Source organism: Falco cherrug, chromosome 9 (genome assembly GCF_023634085.1).
Source record: "Falco cherrug isolate bFalChe1 chromosome 9, bFalChe1.pri, whole genome shotgun sequence".
NCBI lineage: Eukaryota > Metazoa > Chordata > Aves > Falconiformes > Falconidae > Falco > Falco cherrug.
Window position 1 is genome coordinate 24,548,005 of NC_073705.1, and position 22,155 is coordinate 24,570,159.

General features: G+C 45.0%; 1 protein-coding gene across 2 annotated transcripts in view; it reads right to left on the reverse strand.

The window, feature by feature from the left end:
- Positions 1-6,901: 6,901 nt before the first annotated feature.
- MXI1 (MAX interactor 1, dimerization protein) overlaps positions 6,902-22,155 on the reverse strand; it is a 57,377-nt gene continuing 42,123 nt past the window's right edge. For both annotated transcript variants that reach the window (XM_055719725.1, XM_005443887.3), the window contains exons 4-6: positions 11,494-11,608; positions 10,133-10,304; positions 6,902-8,790 (exon numbers count right to left, since the gene is read on the reverse strand). In XM_055719725.1, the coding sequence (XP_055575700.1) occupies positions 8,627-8,790; positions 10,133-10,304; positions 11,494-11,608 (451 nt within the window). In that variant the 3' untranslated portion in view covers positions 6,902-8,626. The remainder of the gene's footprint in view (positions 8,791-10,132; positions 10,305-11,493; positions 11,609-22,155) is intronic.

Genomic DNA, 22,155 nt, shown 5'->3' on the forward strand with positions numbered 1-22,155 from the left:
ATCCCTTTCACTATCCAGAAAAAAGTTCAGACTTCTTGAAAACACACAGAACTGGAGTTTCCAGGAAGCCATGAGCTCTTCCTTAACAACACCTGTTCTTTTTGAAAAAACAAAAGTCTTTGGAGAAAGACAATTAATCCATACCTGATACATACTATGTGTGCTCATCTGTTTGATGGATTCCTTGTTCACTAGTCCTGAAGAGAACTTAAGGTACGGTGAGTCACCAGAATGCAACAGGTGCGGGAGCCTCCCTCATGATAATGTCCAGTCCAGCCCAAGTTAAAACTAGTTGGTCTCATGGACTTCTTTTTGCTGAGCCTTTCCAAAAAGATTTAGCAAAACCAGTATATTTCCTTTGACGAACTTACTGTTCACCTCTCTTAAAACACGGGCTGGCTAATGAATTTTGTGGTAACTCTTCCATTGGGCACTGCAAAGAAATACTGACTGTTAGTTTTTATACCCTTTGTCCTTAAATGCCTTACCTGGAATGCACAGGGACCCTGCAATACCACTGTGGCTGGGGTGGTCTGATCTATGGAAGAGACAGCATTTCAAAGACAGCTTGTATAAATAAAAAAAACCCCAACCACCAATACTTCAATCTTGGCCACACAACCATTCCTTGTGGCACTTCCTTGTGGTGGTGGTTTTTTTTTTTTTAAAATCCTGTTTCCTCATCTGCAGGATGGGGCCAGTTCATGTGCAGTCTGGCTTTGGGGCACTGCCTTCATAAAGTGTTTTGGACTTTATTCACATTGGACTTCTATTCACATGGGAAAAAATAAATCACGAGCAAAGCAATGCTGGTAATTTGCAAAACAGACAAAATTTGCAAATGCTGAAGTGACCTGAAATGTGCATGGCTGTTTCGGCACTAGTTTGTTGAGGTTTTTTCATAATTTATTTTCCAGTTTTATTAGCTGATCTAAACAAGAAACCTGGTTTTTCAACACTCATGCTCTCCATTCACTTCTGGGCCTCTCAGCAGGCAGAGTAAGTACCTGCCCCAGTGCTAGCAAATCCTACTGTAAAGCAGAAATACTGAAATGACAGTTACGTGTAAAGGAGTGCAAAACTACTCAGCTAGAGCCATTGGGGAAAAGATACTTCTCAGAGAACAGTATCCTCACGATGCAAAATGACCAGCATGGGCTACATATTTCCTCTTGAAACTAAGTTACTACAGGAAATGTTTACCTAGTACAGCCTCAAACTACAAAGTGTGATCTATTGCGGAAATTAAACCAGCACAAATCTGACTCAAAAATCCGGGACCGCTTCAGTCAGTTTAAGTATTTAGAAGAGTAAGTTTTGATGGTTGCGGCAATCCATTTGTCTTTTGCTTTCCCTTATGCCAGAGTGAGAGTGGTGTGTTGCTTATTTCTGTAGGTGCTTGGTCTCAGAGGTTTGTAAGTACAAAAAAAGGACTTTAACTTAGAAGACTGCAATTCAACACAGATGTTTAGAAATCAGAAACGATAGCAAAATTCTGTACTTCCCATCGCTGTCCCACTTGCCCGAATCAGCTCTGTGGCAGCGTTTTGTGAAACAGCCACCACTTGCATGTCTTGCAACGGTTAGACTACGCGTGAAATGATGGAAAATGTTCTTGGGCCAGGCCCCAGAGAAGGATGGCTACCTTGCAGCTGGTGCTCCTCTGCTTTGCAGTTTGTCCAATCTTTGTCTATGCTGTAAAATGCTTCACTTAGATTGCAAAATAAGGAGGGTCATCAGGACTATGGTAAACATCCGTGCCACATACCCATGGCTAGCAACCTGTTAACGTACGACCTGATTAAGCAATTTCACTGACATGTCAAGACTATGGCCTTTGAGCTGAAGGCTCTGCTACACAGAAGCACATTTTTACCTTTCGTAAAGCAATGACCTTTCTGTGCTGAAGTCACCTTGCAACAATTCCTTGGTCTGTATGGATGTGCAAAGCTTTCCCATGATGGATGCTGACGGAAAATCTCTCTCACCTAGGCTGAAAGGTGGTGTTACTTCCCAAAGAGACATTCTCTGTGAGGAACACAAGCGATGCTAAGTCTAGCTTTACATTTTTAGCTGACCTGCTGAAGCTGGTATTCCTCAGGGCAACGAGTGCTATTTTGTACAGTTGTCCACCACTCCAGGAAAGTAAAAAGCTTTTGTACTTCCCCATCAAGCCTTCCAGGAGGAGATCCAAAACAATGAATTGTTTTGAGACAAGCATTTTTGAAAACTGATTAAATGGAAAGAATTTCCCAGCTTTAGCTAAACTGAGCAGTAGCTAGAGTACTGATAGCCCAAGTCAAATTATGAACTAGGGCCGTGTACATTCTCATAACGTTAAGCCCACCATAAAATGTTTTAAATTCCTTCATGTTCTATCCTGCTTTGCTGCAGTGTCCCTCAAGATGAGTATTAATCCTTGCTGAAACACAGCCCTGCTGCAACATTCATGACCTTGATGAGACCTTATGGAAGGGGTGAGTTTGGCCCAAAGCTGATTGCACATGCACAGCGTGGCTTTCTGGCTCACTAGCATTTCCTTCAGTGGAAATCACAGGGAGTGGAGGGAGGTAAGAACAGATGAACGCTAATTCTGCCGTCTCTCAAACCACCCCTGTAACTATCACATTGTGGAGGAGGCATGCTAGAGCTATTGCTTGCTGGAAGGCAACAAGAAATGCCAGTGTCCTCCAGCCCCATACAGCCATCTGTATGACTAAACATCCCAGAGGACCTTACTGCAGAAAATCCCCACCTGGGAGCATCCCCTGAGGTGAGGTTAGCATCGTTACTGGTACTTAGAGCCACTTACTCATTATTCCTCTTTGCCCAATTTCTCTGAATCACCGCACTTCCAGTGCGTGAATGTGTTTCGCAGCCTCAAAAGCACTGGCTGGGGCCACGCTGCGCTCCCCGGGAACACACGGAAGCAGCCTGCCTTTCCTTGACTTGCTGAAGACCAACATTAGTCCTCTGCAGCACTTTGTCCCCTCTGATTAAATGCTATCTCACAATAAAACTTCAGTGCATGACTGTAGCACAGCAGACTACAAGGAAAGATGTGGAATGACTTGTTAAAGGCCAAACTAACCAGCTCACCCCACCAGCTTGCTCTGGGCCTCAGCGGGGTACTACAAACTAAAAGGCTGATTTTTTTTCCAGTGTGGTAAAAGTAAGTTAAACTATTACCCATAGCCCTTACAGCATGGTCAACATTGAAGATCTTGCCAAAAGAAAATGACATTTCACACCTTTGGCCAGTGGACATCAGGCCAGTGGCACACAGCGACTCAACTGTTCAGCTCCGTCAGCTCCGTGCAAGCGCACACCTCGTAGGATATAACTACCCTTCCCCGAGGCAGCTCAGCAATTCCTGACCCTTGACATTATAAGGGCCCTCAACACAAGCCTCCCTCCTTGTGAGACAATTCTAGTTTTAGTCAAACACAGCAACAGCCCGAACAGAAACCCTGAATACTACATATTTAGCACAACAGCCATAGCACCAATACCCAGAGACCCCTTAATTCTGCTTCTGCCTAATAATTAAAGGGATGAGTCCTCTTTTCAGGAGGAAATGAGCAGAGAAGCTGGGGTCAGTGCTGATGTATTACCCAGTTAAACAACCTGCCTTTCTGTAACAGGTCGCTCCAAAGGAAAACATTGTGTACACAGACAACCACTCTCCTCTGCTGTGTTCATCCTCCCAAACATCACTCAGATCTACTGGCCAATTTCAAGCAAATTTGACAGCACATTAGTATTTTCTAGGTATTTTGTGCAGACTGGTGAACAGAGAGGAAGAAGGACATACTCCTCTTCCCCGAGGGTCCCACAGGACAATTCAGAGACTGTATCACAGATGCAGAGGAGTTTCAGTCACCATCAGGTCACAGAATTTATCACTCACCGGAGTATCTGTCCACAGGACAAAGCTTCAGGAAAAAACATCAGACTTCACTCTGTTATTTACAGACTCCTCTTTCATTGTTATCACCTCCCTAACCTCAGAATGAAGTCCTGGTTTTTAACATTCTCTTCCAGGAAGTGACCCCAGCTTCTCTTTCCAATGACGCATGGCTTGCGCCAGAAAACGTGCAACAAGAAAAGTTTATGATCCTGGGGGAGAAACAAAACAAAACAAACAAACAAAAAAATAACAGCCATCTCCATTTAGTGCACATGACAGATCCCATTTCCACTGAAGCCAAACATTTCATCCATCTCAACAGGGCAACACAGAAACACAGACTACAAACGAAGCAGCAAGTACAAGAGAACAAAGAGCAGAAAAGCAGGAGGCTGGAGCTTACAGGCCAGAAACAGATGGTAGCAAACAAACAAAAGGAAAACACAACCACAAGACCCAGAAAATGATAGGTCTGTATAGCTAACCCCTTTTCTATTGACCTACAGACTTGTTGAGACAGACAGACTTCTTGAGACCACCTTTGTCACTGCCATGCCCCTAATGGAACAGACATTACAGTGACCTTGAAGTGACAATGCACCACAGGATAACATGACAAATGCAGCCAGATAGTCACCTCCACCTTGTCGCCAGACATGAGATGACATACTGTAATATGCTTGTGTCAAAAGAAGGAAAATGCTAGGTGTTCTTCTGAATGGGTTTGTCCATAGCAAAAGGGCCCACCAGGGACCTAAGTTACAGAGGGAGGGCTTGACAGAATGAGCTTATGAAAGAACTGTGCATGCATGTCTCTCTACTGTGTGGGCAAGATGCCTAAGGAAAGTACATCCAATTCTGTTTGTACAAGAAAAGTCACTGTATTCTTGTAAAATTAAGCAGAAAATAGATATAGGACTCGTGTTACTCTACAAACAAAAAATAAAGCAAAACCACAATGGCACCCATAAAGCAAACCATGAAAAAAACCCCTCACATAACTTTGCAACGATGAAAGGAAAACATGATTCCACGCTATTCTGTGCTCAAATTACTATGTGGCAAGAATAAGTTATCATTCTGGATGAAACTAGAGTTAATGTGATGGGCAGAACCTAGGGCCATAGAGGAGAAGACTGGGAGTTAATTTTTCACTTTACTCTCTACTTGCAGAGAAGTAAAACGAGGCCTGGGCAGCAGCACAAATCCCACACAGCTGTGCATTAAAAAACACTAGAGTTGGGAAGCCAAGCAGCAGCGTGGTTTCAGCATCTTTATCCTTATGATGAATGAAAGTAACTTTTTTTGTAAGGGCAGTATAGACAAAACAGTCAGCTTCTGTGAGCACTTTTCTGGGGGAAAGCCAGTAAATTTGACTTGCTCTATTGGATCTCTTAGAGTTCGGTAGTGTGAGAGACTATCTCAGGTTCCAAGGGTTAAGAAAGACTTGACCCTCAAGGGTTTGGAGCTGCACCTTTGGATACTCACTTTGTTTTTCAAGATTTCAGGGTGGCTAGTAGAAACTTTGATGGTACTTTGAAAAGTAACATAACCATAAAGCAGATCTGGCACACAGGACTACTAATGAGCATCTAACTGATGTCCTGCATAACCATATGAATTGGCCTGTACAAACATCCAAAAGTAATTTACAGCATCTTCTCTGAGCAAGTTAGTCACCTTGAACATTTTGATGCAACAGACCAGACCAGCCAAAGGGAGATGTGAGGAGTGTGTGACAGACTGTGCGAGGTGCAAGCACGTAGAAAAGGCCAGAGTCCACAATGCAGTAATAGAACAGTGCAGAACAACCTCAAAAAGCCAGAGAAATGTTTCTGTCATGTAAGAAACTATCCAAACTCTAGCTGAAATCTGCTAAGACCTGCCACAAAGAACACCCCAGCACCAGAACACCAACCCCATGTCTTCAGCTGTTATTATAAAGCCTCTTAATTTTGTTTCATCGCTGGTCATCTTCCTGGCTGGACCACTGCACTGAGTGGTCAGGCAAGTGGCTGCTCATCTCCTGCTTCACTTCCCACATTGTATTTGCACTTGGTATCAAGACCCCTTCAAGTCCACAATGCTAGAAAAAGGCAGGAGATACCAAACTGGCCCTGGAGTGTACAAACAAACATTTCAGACACGTTTATTCCAACCATAGACATGTCACTATTTTATACTGACTAGGAAAGCAAAGCCATCCCCCATGCTCCCCTTGAACTTCAGTATTCCTCAGCTGTGATATTTCTTTCCCAAGTGGCCATTTAAAACAAACAGGAATAGCAGGAAGGAGGAGATGCTAGGACAGTGACAGAAAAAGGGTCATAAATAAATAAACCCCACTAGTATCCCACTGCTCAGTACCAGTGCTATCTGTGGTCAACACTTTCAAGGAGAATAATAATGAATAAATAAATAAGGTCTTGCTAGATCTAAAGTTTCCCACTTTCTACCACTCAGAAGACTGTCCCAAACCTTGTGTCATCCAGAGATTACACGGACCTCACACATAAATTGAAACAGCATTTCTTCTTTGAAAACTCTTGAGTTCCATTTGTTAACCTAGAGCCCAATTCAGTCTGTGGCAGACTCCTGCTCCTGCCAGGTCATCTCCCAGAAGGAAGCAAAACAGATGTTCCGAGCCACTGGATTACATACACACAAGTGAAAACAGATTTACCAACAGCAACCTGATCCAGACTTAGTAAGCAAATTAATTTAAAAAACCCAAAACACACAGAAATTGTTCATTACAGCCACAGAAACATAATTTCTCTACTCAAGCATGTGTGTTGTGCCTCTTACAGGGGATGACACATTTTGGGGAGAGTGGGGGAAACGATATTTAAACACAGGCAACTTATTGTAACGCAAAAGTCTACAGCAGACTTGCTCGGGATCTTCTCATCACAGGATCGAAGGGCACAAGAAGAACAGTTCAGCTAAAGTGATACAAATGACCAAGATGGAAGAACACGACTCATTTCAGATACAGAAATGTTTAATGGCGTTAAAGTGCTACTTTAATGGGGACCATATGCTAACATTTAAACACAATTCCACTGCACTGCTAAATATGGTTGTCTTTATTTTTTTTATTTTACCTCTTTTTGCCCAACCTTACCTAAAACAATAAAATAAAATCTAAAGGACTGAAATTAACAACCCATTCAAATCAGCAATAAGTTATGAATTTTATAAAGCATTTTTTCCTTTTTTTTTTCTTAGTAATGAGGGGTAGTTAAATTACTTAAGGATATACAAAGTTTCAAACAATGCCATAGGTGAGGACTCTATTAAGGTTTTTAAAACTTGGAAAACAAAATAATCCTGGCCATTAAAAAGACAAAAATAAAAAAAGCAAAGCCCTCAAAGTGCAGGTTAGAATGCTCATCTCTTGAGAAAATTAGAAAACATTTGCTATAATAGCTCTTAACAGCACCTGCAAAGATAAGGTGGCAAGGCCCTTGGGAACAGGACGTGCAGTCAAAATGTTACATTAACATGAGAGACGTGCTGAGCTTAACTAGGTTAACTACTGGACTGGAACTTCAAAAGTCAAAGGGAATGATTCTAAAAAGAAAACCGAAGAAACCCCCACCGAACCTGGCCTCTTCCAGCTAGCACAGCCTTCATCCATTGTGTGCATGGCAAAAAGCATCTTTGCATTTCATTGGGTCAAGTGCTTCATCAAAACGGAGATCCTTTCATGGCATAAATTCATATAAAAGACATCTAAGGTTTTGTATGGACAAGCTCTAAAAAGACGCATCAGACTTGGGGTGTTTTCCCTCCCAACACATTTACAAATGTTTATCAAAAAATCTCTTCAAATAAAAAGGTCATAGTGGCTCAGTATCTGGGCATGACTTTCTGGCATATCACCTCTCATATGTGCTGGTTTCTTTCTGTCCTCAGCTGGTTGTGTGTGTGCATATGAGCACGCATCTACAGGAAGATCTGCTGTCAGTGTCACCGCCCGAGGCGTGACACAGCCCATGATGTGCTGGTAGATTACAAGTGTGTACCTCTTGCTTTAGCCACGCATCAGAGGTACTTGCTTTTTAAATGATGTCCAACAGAAAGCTGAGCTGAATGGTGTTCTTCCCTGAACATCTCTCCTTTGCTGCCCCGCTCTCTCTCTCTGGGCACAGAATGAGACCTTAATCATTATCAACATCGTTATTCTTAGGCTACGTAAGCCTTCTTAGATTTCCTAGTACATTATGACAGCATTGGATTGTGATAAACTGTAGGACATGGTCCTTTTAGGACCACAGAAGCTCTTCAGAAGGGCCTAAAATAGGTTGTTCAACCTGAATGCAATATAGGAAATTCTGACATTTCTCAGATCTCATGACAGAAAGAGAGGGATGAGTTTCTAGTATCCTCTTTCAAACAAATAAATTCAAAACAAAGTGTTTCATCACTAAGGTCTAGATCCAGGTCCCACAGAAACAAATGGATTTCACTGACTTCAAAGGGACTAGTATTTGGTCTAACTTTTTGCCAGCAGGAATTGGGATTGGTAACATGACCAAATGAACACATGTGGGTTTCTGTGGAGGCTTCCTTTACCCAAAAAGCTTTATATACAGGTCTCTCCAGGACTAGCTGTCAATATATCATTTCTGAAAGAGGATACTGGCATCTAGGACCCAGTTTGATCACCCCAGTGAAATCATTCGCCCTGCACTGTTGTCTCACTTGGTTCTAGGAAGCAAACGAGAGCTTGACACTGGCGCTGGAGTAACCCTCGTCACTCCCAATACTCTGCAAGCTGCTGTGATCATCAATGTCACTGATGCTGGTTGTGCTGATATTGTCCACTTCTCCATGGGAGAACTCTGTGCTTTCAACGTCCACTTCAATCTCTTCTAAAAAGGAAAATGACAGAAATGCACACAGGTTAGCACCACAGACCCAGCTGTTCCCTTCAAGCCAGTGAGCTGCTGGGACTCCCCCAGTCACAGATGAAGCAGCAGTCTGGCAGGAAGGCTTTCAGTGTTCTCCTGGAACAGGATGGGCTATAAAGACTAGATGCCAGCTTGGAGTGTTGCTTAGGGACTTGGCAAAAGGGTCTGACTCCTCCAGCATGCAGGCCACACTAACAGCATAGGTTGGCCAGCCCACACACTGAACTTGTTCCACTGCATCCTTCTTTGGAGCTCTACTACCCCAGTTTTGAAAACAAAACCGAACAGATAAAACAGAGGGCAACAGAGAAAACTGAGCATAAGTTACCCTGAAACATGCTACTTGCTTGATATTACATTGATGAAACCGGATCACTTATATAGGTATGCATTACATATGCATTACCATGGGAATCTGGATTACTCGATTACTCTCAAAGATGCTCCGTGGACTTCCGAAGATAAATCTTATTTTTAAGAAAGACCTAGAAAGCAGAGATCTAGTTAACCAGATATCTTCGTTCCCATAGAATTTAAAAAAAAAAAAATATCCTGGAAAATTCCTAAACTACAGACACACACCCAAACTGTACAGCATTTTGGGGTCTGTCAGTAAATATCAAACCATCTACTGTGCCTAAACATCTCTCCACAGCACAGGTACTTAAAAAAAGAAAGTTATCTGAATTCAGTTAACCATTCAGATCATCTCTATCCAGAGGAGATGAACTTTATGGAAAGATTGGAGAGAAAAAAAAAAAAAGGTGGGTACGCATAGAATGACTCTGGGCATTTTAAGAGGCAGTTTGCTTGGTACCTTGGTTATACTGTGGCCCAAATACAGAATCAGAAGCTGGATGCTGCTTTGCAATATCCATTCCAGTACCACTAATGTCTTCTTAGATTTTCCTCTGTGTTGCTGAGAGATTCAGTAGACCAAAGAGCACAATGGGTATCTCAACTTTACCGTCAGGTATTTAGCTATCATCTTGTCATCACATTATCTTTATTAACTAATGCTCTGGCATTTTAGAGAACTTTTCAGAGAAACAGGTCACTTTAAATGCCACAGAAATCAGCTCAAGTTGACAATAACAACACTCCTTCCAGACTTAATGAGAACTCATGCAAAATACAAAACTCTTTGTATATAAATATCTGTGTCTGTGTGCGTGCATATATATGCCTGTGTGTGAGCAAAAATCTGTAGCCTAAATACCAAAGGCCATAAGAAGGGGGTAACTGAGGGACAAAAAATGGATGAATAGTCCTGGGGATTCAGTGCTAGTTCAGTGACACTCACCTCGCTCCGAGTCTGAGTGATCCGAGGAAATGGTAGATCCAATGCTGTCCATTCGTATTCGCTCTATCTCCTGAGGACCCTGTAGCTGTTCCAGTCTTCTCTTTAGGAATCTTTGTTCTCGTTCCAGGTTCTCAAGCTGGTGTTGGCTTCTCCTGTCAGCCTCTTCAAGTTTCTGACATGGTCAAATATGACTCAAGAATTAGTTTCATCCTTTTCTCCTTCCGTCCCACTTCCACTGCCCATCCACCTGCTTTGTGCAGACCTTCCCAAGTCCCAGAACAATTTAAGCTGCAAAAGAGCCCTGAACCAAGCTGCCTTGCAGTCTCCAAGAACAATGTCATGTCCTCATGTCTTTTCCATCTCTAAAGTCCTGATAAATCATACACATTAGTATAAAAAGTCTCTGAGGACAGAGCATCTCCTGGGGAAATGATTTGTATTGTAGCATTTTGTGGGTCATTCCACGCGGGTTCGGCCACTTGCATTACCGAATCAGTCCACGAAGGGGCCTCAATTCCCTTAACCAAACCATTTCAGGGTTTGTTATGATCCACTGTAACATAAAAACGTGCCCTGGGAGTTCTGTGTTCCTTGCTGCATGGTTTAGTAGGATTTCTCAGAAACAGTTTTCTATTCAGCAAGCAATTTACATAACCTACTACAGATTTCTTTGATCACAGCTGGGAAATCTACCAGGGCACTGTTCTTTGTTTCCTACGACAAGCACATTGCATAAGGAGTCATTTCAGGCTAACTCTGTCCCTTTGGCAGTGCTTTTTCTCCTTCACCACCCATCCTCCCTCCCGCTATCCTGACCTGCAACAAAGTATTTCAGCCTCTTCCAGATAGGGACAATGCTGCATTTTCTTTTCATGCTTCACTTTGCCAAAAGTTAATCTAGAAGAGCGCTGGCAGGTTCATACATGAAACCCCAGCAAACAAACTCCGTCTCACACTTTTGTGGTTTGTGCTAATGCTTCAGCAGTGGAAACTAACTAGCACACCAGAAAAAAAAGCTGCATTTCCCATCAAAATGCAGTCATTCAATAGTAGGTATGTTTTTCTTTAGAGAGACGCAGCTGTCAACAAACTACCACAACAGAGAACAAGACCCCTGCTCCCTAGATCAATCATTTCCGTAGTTAACAGACTTCATTATGGACTCTTCTAACAATGTGCCTTATAGCGATGATAAATGATTAACCAAGGGGGCAAGGCTTGCTCGCCTTTTTTTTTTTTTTTTTTTTTTAAATAAAAAAAAGGGTGTTAGTCTCCTTCAACAGAGTTACCTCTAGGCAGCAAGAGTGAGCGACCGACTTCCCAACAGCCCAGACTGAAAGCAGCAGGGAAAAGCATCTTACCTTGATATGTGCTTTGGCTTTGTTGAGCAGCCCAAGCGTTGTGTGCCTGGTGCAGTCTGGTCCTAGAGGTATCAGAACTTTTAAGCGTTCTAGACACAGGCGGAGGTGAGCTCGGCTGCAAGAGGAGAAAAGGAGGATCAGAGCTAATCTTTCAGAAAGGGAATGTCATTTCCTTCTCTACTTCCCCCCTACAAGGCAGCTTTCATGTTTCCCTCTTTCCACACATCACAAAATTCCCCACAGGTACCAGAACAGACTGGCACTAAACTATTTACATTGCAAACAGCTGCTCACCAATACTTGCATTATTGCTAACCTCTGACAGACACTGTTTATTTTCTTGCTGTCTGAACTGATAATCTGACTCATCAGGATGAACTTTGTGCAGAGGCAAGGCACACAGGCAAACGGTACAAGTATCTCGTGGGTCTCCTCTCTCTCTCAGCTATTTACTGTCGGTTTTGCTGAGTTTTGTATGACTGCTACCCCCTGCACACTTGTGTGTTGCTGGCTTGGGGACATTTGCTATGAACTGATCTAAGCACCGCCTTTTTGCACAAAATTAAGATGACCAGTGAGAAAAGCAGTCAGCCCAAAACATCCAAACAATCGCTGCTGGCAGTTAAAGGAGCTAGAGGGATGGTAGTTACCAAGCATTGCACTTTTACTCCTTCCTGGGCCCAGGTCTGAAATGCTGCTGGGGGTGCAAGGTCTGCGGGAACAAGAGAACCCAAGACCTTCCCTGGGCAGGCTTCTGACCTTGGCTCACATCTACAAAGACATGCTCAAGCACAACAGTATTGGTGATGATTATGAGCCACTTTCTGCAGAATATGGAAACACGTTCTGGGGAAAATGGTTCAGGCAGCAGCGGAAAAGCATGTCAACCTCAGGCTGCACAGGAAAACTGTTCCCACTGTCTCCTCCTCTGTATCACGTATGCAGCAATGAACAGCAGATTTATGGAAAACTATCAAGTGTGGGTTGCCTTTTCCCCTCCCTCTCTCTTTCCCAGACATTAATGATTTATGTCCAAACTTGTCATCCCAATCAATAACACAATGACATCAGCTCCACCATTCACATGCAAGAAACAGTGGTGCAAAAGAGTCCTGAAAGCCTATCCCAGCCCCTGCTCACGCATAAAGAAACTGAATCTTAGCCTGATCCATCTCAATGCAGGGGAAGAGGGTGAAGAGAAAAAAAAAGAAAAAAAAAAAAGAGCACGGACAGTTCATTTCCATTTGTTTTTCAAATTCACTATTGCACCCAGTTTGAAAGGGGTGGGGGAGAGGAGTCTGTAATCAGGCAATTATGTCAGTGACAAGCAAGGATGATTAAGGGTGGAAGGGTCAGGGGTTTTGCTGATGAACTGTCAGCACAGGGGAATGTTCACTAGCAGTGCTGTAGCTGTGAGCTCCTCACTGTTTCTATTATAAATCTCTTTATGAAGGGTCCATCATTCTGTCTCAAGAACAGCCACAGGACCACATATGACCAGCAAGGCCCTTGAAAAACACATGTTTTTCATTAAATATTAACAACTGGAGGGGTGGGGAAAGGGAAATCATAATCCAAATAATAATCACATCAATGTCGTCATTTACTTCTCAGCTTGCTCTAGGGCAAACCATGCTGCCATTAAACCCACATGGCTGACATGGGGGCTTTTTCTGCCTGGAAGCCCGTTTTCAACACAGAGATTGATCAACAGGAGTTCTGTGCACCCACTACAGGGGTTTACTCAACATCCCATGATGACCTGTAGGGCTAGCAATGAAAAAGCATCGCTGGTTCATGCTGGCACTGTAGTTCATGCCATCCCACAGCAGACTGGACACTGACTTCTTGCAGCTAGAGAAAGGAAGAGGAGGAGGAAGACCTTGTGGTTTAAGACATTCTGGGGTTTGAGCCCATTTTTGGCCATACCACACATTTCCTGAATGGCCACAGGGGCAATTCAGCAAGTCAGAGCTGTCAAGAGCACAGCCGTCATGCTGCAGCACAGAGCAGAATGTGTCTCTTTACAGCACGAGGACGAGCACCAGCCGTACGCTTCACCCACAGGATCAGTCCATGTTAAAAATGCAGCTCAAGCAGAGCTAAAGATGCATGCACAGATCAGGGGGCTGAGGAGCCTGGCCAGTTCCACCTGACAGGGGACTTGCTTCATTGCACCTGCTACAGGTAAGGACTGCAGGCTCCTCTCTGCCCTGCTGGGCAAGCACAGCTCCCAGCTCATGGTGGAAACAGAATTATTTGTGCAACAGAAAACAAAAAGTTTGGGGAATAAACATCCAATCACTGTCAAACATATCACAGGTCACTCCTGAGCGCCCAGCAAAATGCACAACACATCTACTGCCTGAGCTTTGGGCTGAGTCTTAGCACTGGAGGTTTTACCAGGAACCAGGGAAGGTGCTGCACCAGGAACTGCAATTCCTGGAACCAGCGATCAGCTTTGGGCAGCACGGAGCACTGGCTGGACTGCTGAGACAGTGGTTAAAAAAACGGCACTGATCTGCTACATCAAAAGCTAGGTTACATGCAGACTCAATGAGATCAACTGTGTTAAGCACCTGAAAGCTATACGCAAAGATCCAGCCATGTAGTAAAACTCTGGACACTGAAACACATCCTGTTGTGCCCCAGGACCACGGTGGACTGAAGAAGGTTACTGCGCTCTGCAGGCCCTGACAAGGGCAGGGAGAGGACAAAGCAGTCAGAGGGTCTGCTCTCATAAGGACACTGGAAAAGCTGGCAGTTCCAGTTTCTTAGCACGTGTGGCCCCAAAGGGGACATTACCCTGTTCTGGACCCCCACATTGGCTCTCGAAGCCCAGAAGATTAGCCCAGGCTCACACAGACAGTTTTCAGAGAAGCCACTCCCAGCGGTGGCTCTGCTGGACAGTGGCCAAAGGCTGTGGCCCACAGTAGGGGTGATGGCCTCTGCCAGCACACCAGGCATCAGGAGGGGACACCTGCCTGTAACAGAGGGTGTGAGCATGAGCTGATAAGCTCACAACGGCACATAGCACAGCTCAGGCAATGAGCATGCTGCAAGGGCAGGTGGTGGTGGCTGAGCTGAGGCAGGTTTGGAAGAGGTTTGGCCAAAGCTATCACTTCCTGCTGCCGTTGGATTTTCCCCTTATTTTGCAGTCAGAGCTGAGCTACGCTGAGTTTTGACGCCACTGCAAACGTAAATGCATTTGCACCTCCAACCACAGCCTAACTGAGGGAAATGCACAGAGCTTTACTTAGCATACAGCAGCGGGCAAGCCTCGGTGTGCACGTTGGTGCAGATGGGTGACAGCCAGGCCCTTCAGCCCCAGCAGTCACCTCCTGCTGCTGGGGATGACACTGCTGGAGCCACTCGGGAGCTCCCTGGCCCAGTACAGCTGGGATAGCAAAGAGCAACCAAGGCTGCAAACTGTCCTGGCACATAAGCATGTTGCTTTTCTTCAGAGAGACAAAAACATACAGTTTCCCCAGCTCTCTCTCCCCTCTGCAGTGTTCAGTACATTGCCTCTTTATCTTCAAAATCTAACCCGGTCAGAGACCCTGACCTCTCTCAACTTCCAAGAGCCCGAGCAGACCACGCTGGGTTCTTAAACCACAGACCATGCAGGCAGGTCTGAAACCCAGCAATTAAACTCCAGAGCTCAAAAGTATCACAGCAAACTTAGCTGACAGACCATCCCAGAGAGAAAGCAATCACAGACATATTAATCTTCCTTATCAAGTCCTGGAGCTGTAATCCCACAGGTCAGGCCGTGCAACGAATGTCTTTTCCGCTTGTTTACCTGGACTCCGTTGCAATGTGGCTTCGACAATGCTGCAGGCTCTTGTATTCAACGAAAATACCAGTATTGTGCAGGCTCCAGACAGAGCCAGACGGCTTTCCATGTAAACCACTGGATTATGCCAATATTTGACGCATCTGCCAATATCTGGAAAAACAAGTCTAAATGCCCATATTGTTATATAACAGAGAAACAACTTGGGCTTGGCGCTAAGGGCTGCTGCCTCTCGCTGCCTTGATCCTGGGGAAGACAGAGGATGACAGAAGGAGAATTCCTGTTTCAGCCAAGGCCAAAGCCTTCGTACACTAGCTGCGAGGGAGACGGGAGAAGCTGGAGCCCTTTCTCCTTCCTGTGGCACCGGAAAAAATCAGGCTCTCACAGCAGCATCCTGAGCACACTGTAGGTGCTGGACGTGCTGAAGAAGGAATTCATGGAGGATTTGAAAGGAAAGGGCTCTGCTCTTCCCCAAGAGATCAGCCCGGTGCCCCATTTCTGCTCAGCCTGATGGGGGGGAAGACGACTCATGTTTGAGATCCCCATGAGGGGCATCAGGGTGGCCAGAAAAGGAGCAAAGCACCCGAGATGCACCACAAAGAGCTGAGGACAACCTTTTTATCTTGTTCCACTTGGCAATTCTGGCTAGGACAGAGCCCCTCTGCCACTTCTGCTTCCTCCCCTGTGCAGGGCCAGGAGGAGCCTAGAAAGCAAATTCCTCTGGGATGTGGGGGGCAAGCTGAGCAAGGATGCCCTCTCTACTCTGTCAGGAACTACTGTGGGAAAAGGTACATCAGATCCTACACAGATGGGCCACAGAGTGAAGCAGAAGAGGGATGAGTAAGCTCAGCAGCCCCATAGCCCTCCCAGATGATCCACAACAAGCTATAGGTAGCTACATGTGGAAGAATGGGGTGCTGGCCCCTAAAATGGCAGCCCCACTGCTGCCCACCAGGCACATGCTGTTCTACCCCCTTTCCCTTTGTGCCTGTGCGAGAGCTTCTAACTGTATTTGGATTGTCTACTTTTGCCCTCCGAGCTGCCTCCTGGCCCTCTGGTCCTGAGCCTCTATCAGAGAGGAGCCTGGCCCCTGCTCTGTGCAGCCCCTCCTTGCACTTGGCTCTGCCTGGCTGCAGAGGGCTGTACTTTCACAGCCTGCTCTCCTCTCCAGCTCCCAATGACATCATCCACTCTGATTATATAAAGCATGGGGAGGAAGCCTTTATTTATGCGTGCTTTTTGCTCACAGCTTCAGCTGTCTCACTGTACAGCACACACCGAAATCCCACTGCAGGAACTGGGCTCTGTTTTGCCTAGATCAAAACTGCAGTGCAGAAAAAGGTGTGCGTGCAAAAAAAAATTTCCCCATTTCCATCCCTCACTCCTCTGAGGACATTTTTGAGGGGTTTGGGTAGGAATCAACCTACCCCACTACTCTGCACCACAGCAAGCTGGGCACAAAGTCACCAGCCTCCTCCCTGCCTGGGAAGTCCCCAGAGAGCCGAGGGACCTGTGGTGGCAGCTCCAAGCCTTGTGTCTGCTGGTCACAAAGCAGCCAGAAACCAACCTACCTCCAGCACCTGTGGAGCCCCCTGCGAGGGCCAGCCCAGGGCTGCAAGGCCACCAGCAGTTTCCCTCCCTGGGCCCTGGTGGCTTCAGCCAAACCCGTGTGCACCTGTGCTGAGTGGGCGACTCCCCCCCCCGCTCGGGTCCATCCTCCTCTTGTGACTGCTGCAGCAATGGCTGCGGGCACAGCCCTCAAGGAGCCATCCCTGAATGTAAACATCCCTGGAGAGACTGCAGAGCTTCGTCGCTAGGACAGCCTTTGGGCTTGTGGGTTTTTTTCCATGGGCAGAAGCAATGGAAACTGAGAAACAAACTTTGCTGAGGAGTCAGTCACACATACGTGCACGCTCAGCTCTGAAGCAGCAGGTTTAACAGATTCAGCACTACCCCCTAGTCAGACACTGCCGATCAAGGCCCAAACATCTGCAAAATACACACATGCCACAGACACACACACACAGACACACACACACTTTCTTCCCATCTTTAAAAGATCAAGCCTCCCTCCCAGCAGGAAATGACCAACTCGCCTCCAGCAGCATTTCAAAATGCCAAATTCTGATTTTTGTATGTTGAAAGCAGGGAGCATCTGAGGGAAAAGAAAAGCATTTCCTGGATATTTTTGTAGGATGCCTGCAGGTCTATAGGGCTTGAATTCAACAGTGGATTTAAGCATGTGCTCAACATTAGGAATATGCTTAAGCCCCACTGAGGCCAAATCAAACACTTCATCTCCAGAAGATGTTAAAAAACCAGAACCAAACCAAATGAAGCATCAAAAGAACCAGGAGAAGGAAGATCCTAACATGGAAAATGACATTATCATCCTTCCCCTCTGCCCTCCTCCTCTTCCCTCTACACCTTTTCAAAGTTGAATCTAATTTAACCCTGAAATCAGAAACCGCCAACTTTTGTTTGGATTTCAGAGCTAATAGATTGCTTAAAAAATTCAGGAGGGATCACTGGTTAAAGAAAGCAATTCCTGGAGAAACGCAAGTGACCCCACATCAATAATTCACTGGACGAGAATGATTCTGAGATAAAAGTAATGAGAAACACATGCAAAAGCCACAGGGCAGGGAAAATGGGGGACAACATGGTTTCCTTCTAAAAGCAATTCACAGGTCAGAGGCATGCTGATCTCTAACAGCCATTGTAAGACTTGATGTTTTTTCCTTGCTCTCATCTCTAACCCCCAGCCCAGTCCTCTCTGCAACAGTATCTGCCCCCCGCTTTGCTGAACACTCGCCTTCAGTGAAGGAAGAGGTTTTGCCAAGCACCTGGATCAGGAATGGGGAGGCAGCTGGGGACTGGGGGCCGAGCCGTGCTTTCCTTGCTGCAGAGCGTTATGCAATTGCTGCAAGCCCTCCAGCCACGCACAATAAAGTTGCGGTGGCATCTATCCAGCCTGCAATAAACACACTCACACCTGCTCACCCCAATTCCACAGGACACCAGAGATGAGACACATGTTTTAGAAGGAAATCTGGCTCAGAAATACGCAGTTAAAAGTTAATATTCTCCACCTGAGCTGTGAAATCATTCAGAACAAGCCTTGCTTTCTGATTTTAAATCAGGTCTCTTCTCACGATTGTTTGTTTTCCTGCATTTGCTCCCAGTTGAAGGGGATACTTGCTCATTTGCTTCTTTGTTTCCAGTTGATTTCTACCGATGGCTCCCTGGCATGTAGCAGTATTTGTATTCCAAATGCTAATAAAACGTACCATGAAAAAGTAATTGATAAAAAGGCCTTTAGATCACATTTTTTTAAGCCTTTCTACTGTTTAAAATAAACGAACAAAAATTTAGGACAAACAAGACAAAGATGTGACAATGTATTATAAATAGGAATTTAAATGAACAAGAGTTCTATAGGCAACATTTCCAGCCTGATCTTAACTGTATCAGATCTGTCTGTAAAAGTTAAAAATGAACATGCACCCAACTGTATTCTCAAATCATGGGCAGATGGAAAACAAACCACAAATTAAGAGACCTATGACTAAACAATAGTAAGAACAATAATAGTAACAAGAGCAAAAACCCAAGGCAATGCAGCTTTTCCAAGTCACATATCAATGCACCTGCCTGGTGACAAGCTGCGTAACAGGGAGATAACGGGTAGCACAGTGCTCAGGACAGCAGCATCCTGATTCAAGCCTATAAGCAGACAGGAAATACAAACAGCAATGTATCAATGCACTCTGTAACAGCAGCGTTTTGTCCAAAGGCCACCACAGTCACAAAACCAAGACAAGGTACACTGGGAAAGGAAGCGTCTTACCAAACAACTGAAATATGTGGGAAAACCCCTTCACAACTGCAAAAGAAGCTGCAAGTCTTAAGGTAAGCATAAAGCAAGGATTTTTAAGTTAAAATACACTGCCCGCTATCTGCATCGTAAACTTTGAAAGAGGCTGCCCTACAAACCCTGCCCTGACTGTCCCTGAGCCCTGCATGGCCTTCTACCACAGAGCTAGCACGTGGCCAAATGAACCCCTGTAGGCACACAGAAATTATTTCTACCTCCAACTCTTCTAGACAGGAAGACTTGTCACTGATTTAAACTCTGGAAGAGCTTCAGGCCCTTAGCAAACAGAGGCTGCAAGACCAACAAAGCCTGCACCAAGTGGTCTGTTGCCACCCCTGGTCCATTCCAGCATGAGTCTTTCTAGGCTACTACTGCAGTCTGGGGAGAGACATGCTCTCCCCACCTCTCTCCATGTCACACAACTGTCAAGGTCTCTCCCTTTCCTGAGATCCTCCTAGGTATAAACCTGAACATTATTGAGAGGGCTCTCCCTATTTTGTTAAGATTTTGAAGGCAAATGAATTACTTCAAGGATTTCCAAAATCAAAAAAGGCTAAGAGAAGGATGGAGGGAAGGGAAATCAGGCCAGCCTCAAATCCCTTAGTGTAATATGGGGGATCTGACTGATTGGCTTTCCTGCAGCACAGGAGTCTCCTGGGCTGCAATATGGAGGGATAATAGACACTTCTAGCTGCAACTCCCAAAGGCTGATCAGTCTGTTCACACTGTGCAGACCTTCAGTGTAAACCATGTTGTTCAGAGGGTGAAGGGGTTGGCCTACAAACACCTCGAGTTATATGGACACATGAGAGAGCTTCTACTTTTAGGATTCAAGGCCACAGCACTGTAGACATGGCTATAAACAGGACACTTCTGGAACTCAGGGTCCTACTCTCATCTCAGAAGGCACTTCAGGCAGTAGGATTGCTCTCACCTCACGCTGAGCCTCTATTAGCTTTCTTTTCACTCTGTTCTCTGACCAGCACTGCAAAGGCTGGACTGTTTGCTCAACTTTGCTATCACCAGCTGTCACCCTTCAGCCTGCCCAGGTTTTTGTTTCTGTCCTCTTCTCTGACAGTCTACTGGATTGGAAACTTGGAACAAGAATACAGTTGCCAAACACACGGATGTTTAAACAGAATCCCGTGTCTGCACTCAGAAATCCTAAATCAAGCAGATCCCAAACGAATAGACTACAGCAACATTATGATTCTGAAGCTGAAGTGATCTATCTGGGGCTATTTTTACTCACACAATAACTTCTGGGCCTTTGGGTCCTATTCGTTGCATATCTTGAAGTTTTTCCTCTTTGAACTAGAGGGCTAGAATACAGAAGCTTCATATAAAGGCATAAAATAATAACAATAAAAAAAGAGACCATTTGTAATCCCATGACTTCCAAACCTAGGATGCTTAAAGGGATGGCAAAAAAATCTGAATACTAATGCTCATAGTAATAAAAATGATACCATTTTGGAAGGTGCCTCCTCCAGAATGAACTTGCAGCTGTTTGGTAACATCACTGCGCATCCTTTCCTAACCTCTTTGATCTTCAGAGGCACCAATGAGACAGACTACTTCAACTCAGTAGAAAAAGATCAAATATAACAGCCTGTACTTCACAATGAAAAGGTGATGAGAGCAGTATAGGTGGTCATCTGCCCAGCAGAGGAATGGAGTCAATCAATGCCTGGCATTTTCTCTCACCCCTTCATTTTCATCCAGATCTAGCACTGAGCTCTCAGTGCCCACTCATCAGTTTCTTTTCCCTTCTCCCAGCCCCTCTATGCCTTTCTTTGAAAGCAATTTGGACAGTTGTTAAGAGATGTCAAATAGCAACAGATGCTCTGGAGCAGAGTCTAATATTATTTATCAAAGTTAATCCTCCCTAAAATTATATATTGAGGATCTACTGTTATTGATCTTGGCCATTAGTCATGAAGCATTTTAATCCCTGGTGAATGTAATTAACTGAACTTTACTGCAGCACAGTACACGATATTACCAGCTAAACTCCTTTTAGGCTGAGCTGTGCTTACAACAGCATGCTAAACCCTATAGCCATCACAGGCCATAAATGCTGTACGTCACATTCTCCTTCTGACTTTAAAACACAGCCTAGTTGCCACCAATATGGTCACATCCAGGTGCCTCTTGCTCAAGATCATGTGGCACCAACTTCTCAATCATGCTCACTGTTGACCATTCAGGTATCACAGTTTTGCTACCCTGGCAGTAAGATAGGGTTACAATCCTGCATTTGACTATCAGGAAGCATGTAAAGCAAGTTGTAAACATCAACGTGCAACCCAGGCCAGTTAATTATAAAGTCCCGACTAGCCTAGTCTAATAAAAACTCCATCTTTGTTAAAAGGTGGTTAAAAATAGACCTGCTCTTTAAATAGCCAATGGTGTCCTGTGCCCTCATTCTCACTAATACCATTATAATTATCCTTCTAGGGATGTGCAGTGTGCTCACAGCCGCAAAGTCTGGTGACGCTGCTCCAACCAGCGCAGCATCCTCCTCCACACCACCAACATACCAGCAAAGCAGCTGTGCCATTCATCAGAAACCTGCCTCACTGAAAAGGCAGTAACCTGCTTTGCTGTGACCTATGGATTTTCAGCTTTACTGTTAGAATTAGGTCACTGGCAAAGATAGCCAAGATTTTCCAAACTCGCCAGCTATTCTTGATTATTCTGTTCAGAGGTTTCCTGGCTAAGCACCATGCCTTTGAAAAGAAATGAGGAGCTATTTCAGGCTCCTGCAAGGCTTCTGCAGTCACACACTGAGAAGCAGGGATGCTCTCACCCCATGACCCTTAACTGCCTCTAAACTGCCAGGCAATGAGAAGAACTCTCCAGTTCAGATCTACTACCACCGAGTCCTTGCAGTCTCTCCAGGAGAAATCAAAGGTGGTGCGCACCAGGAAACAGATGAATTAGCACGGATCTGCAGAGGCCCTGGAAGGCCACCTGTCTGCACTGA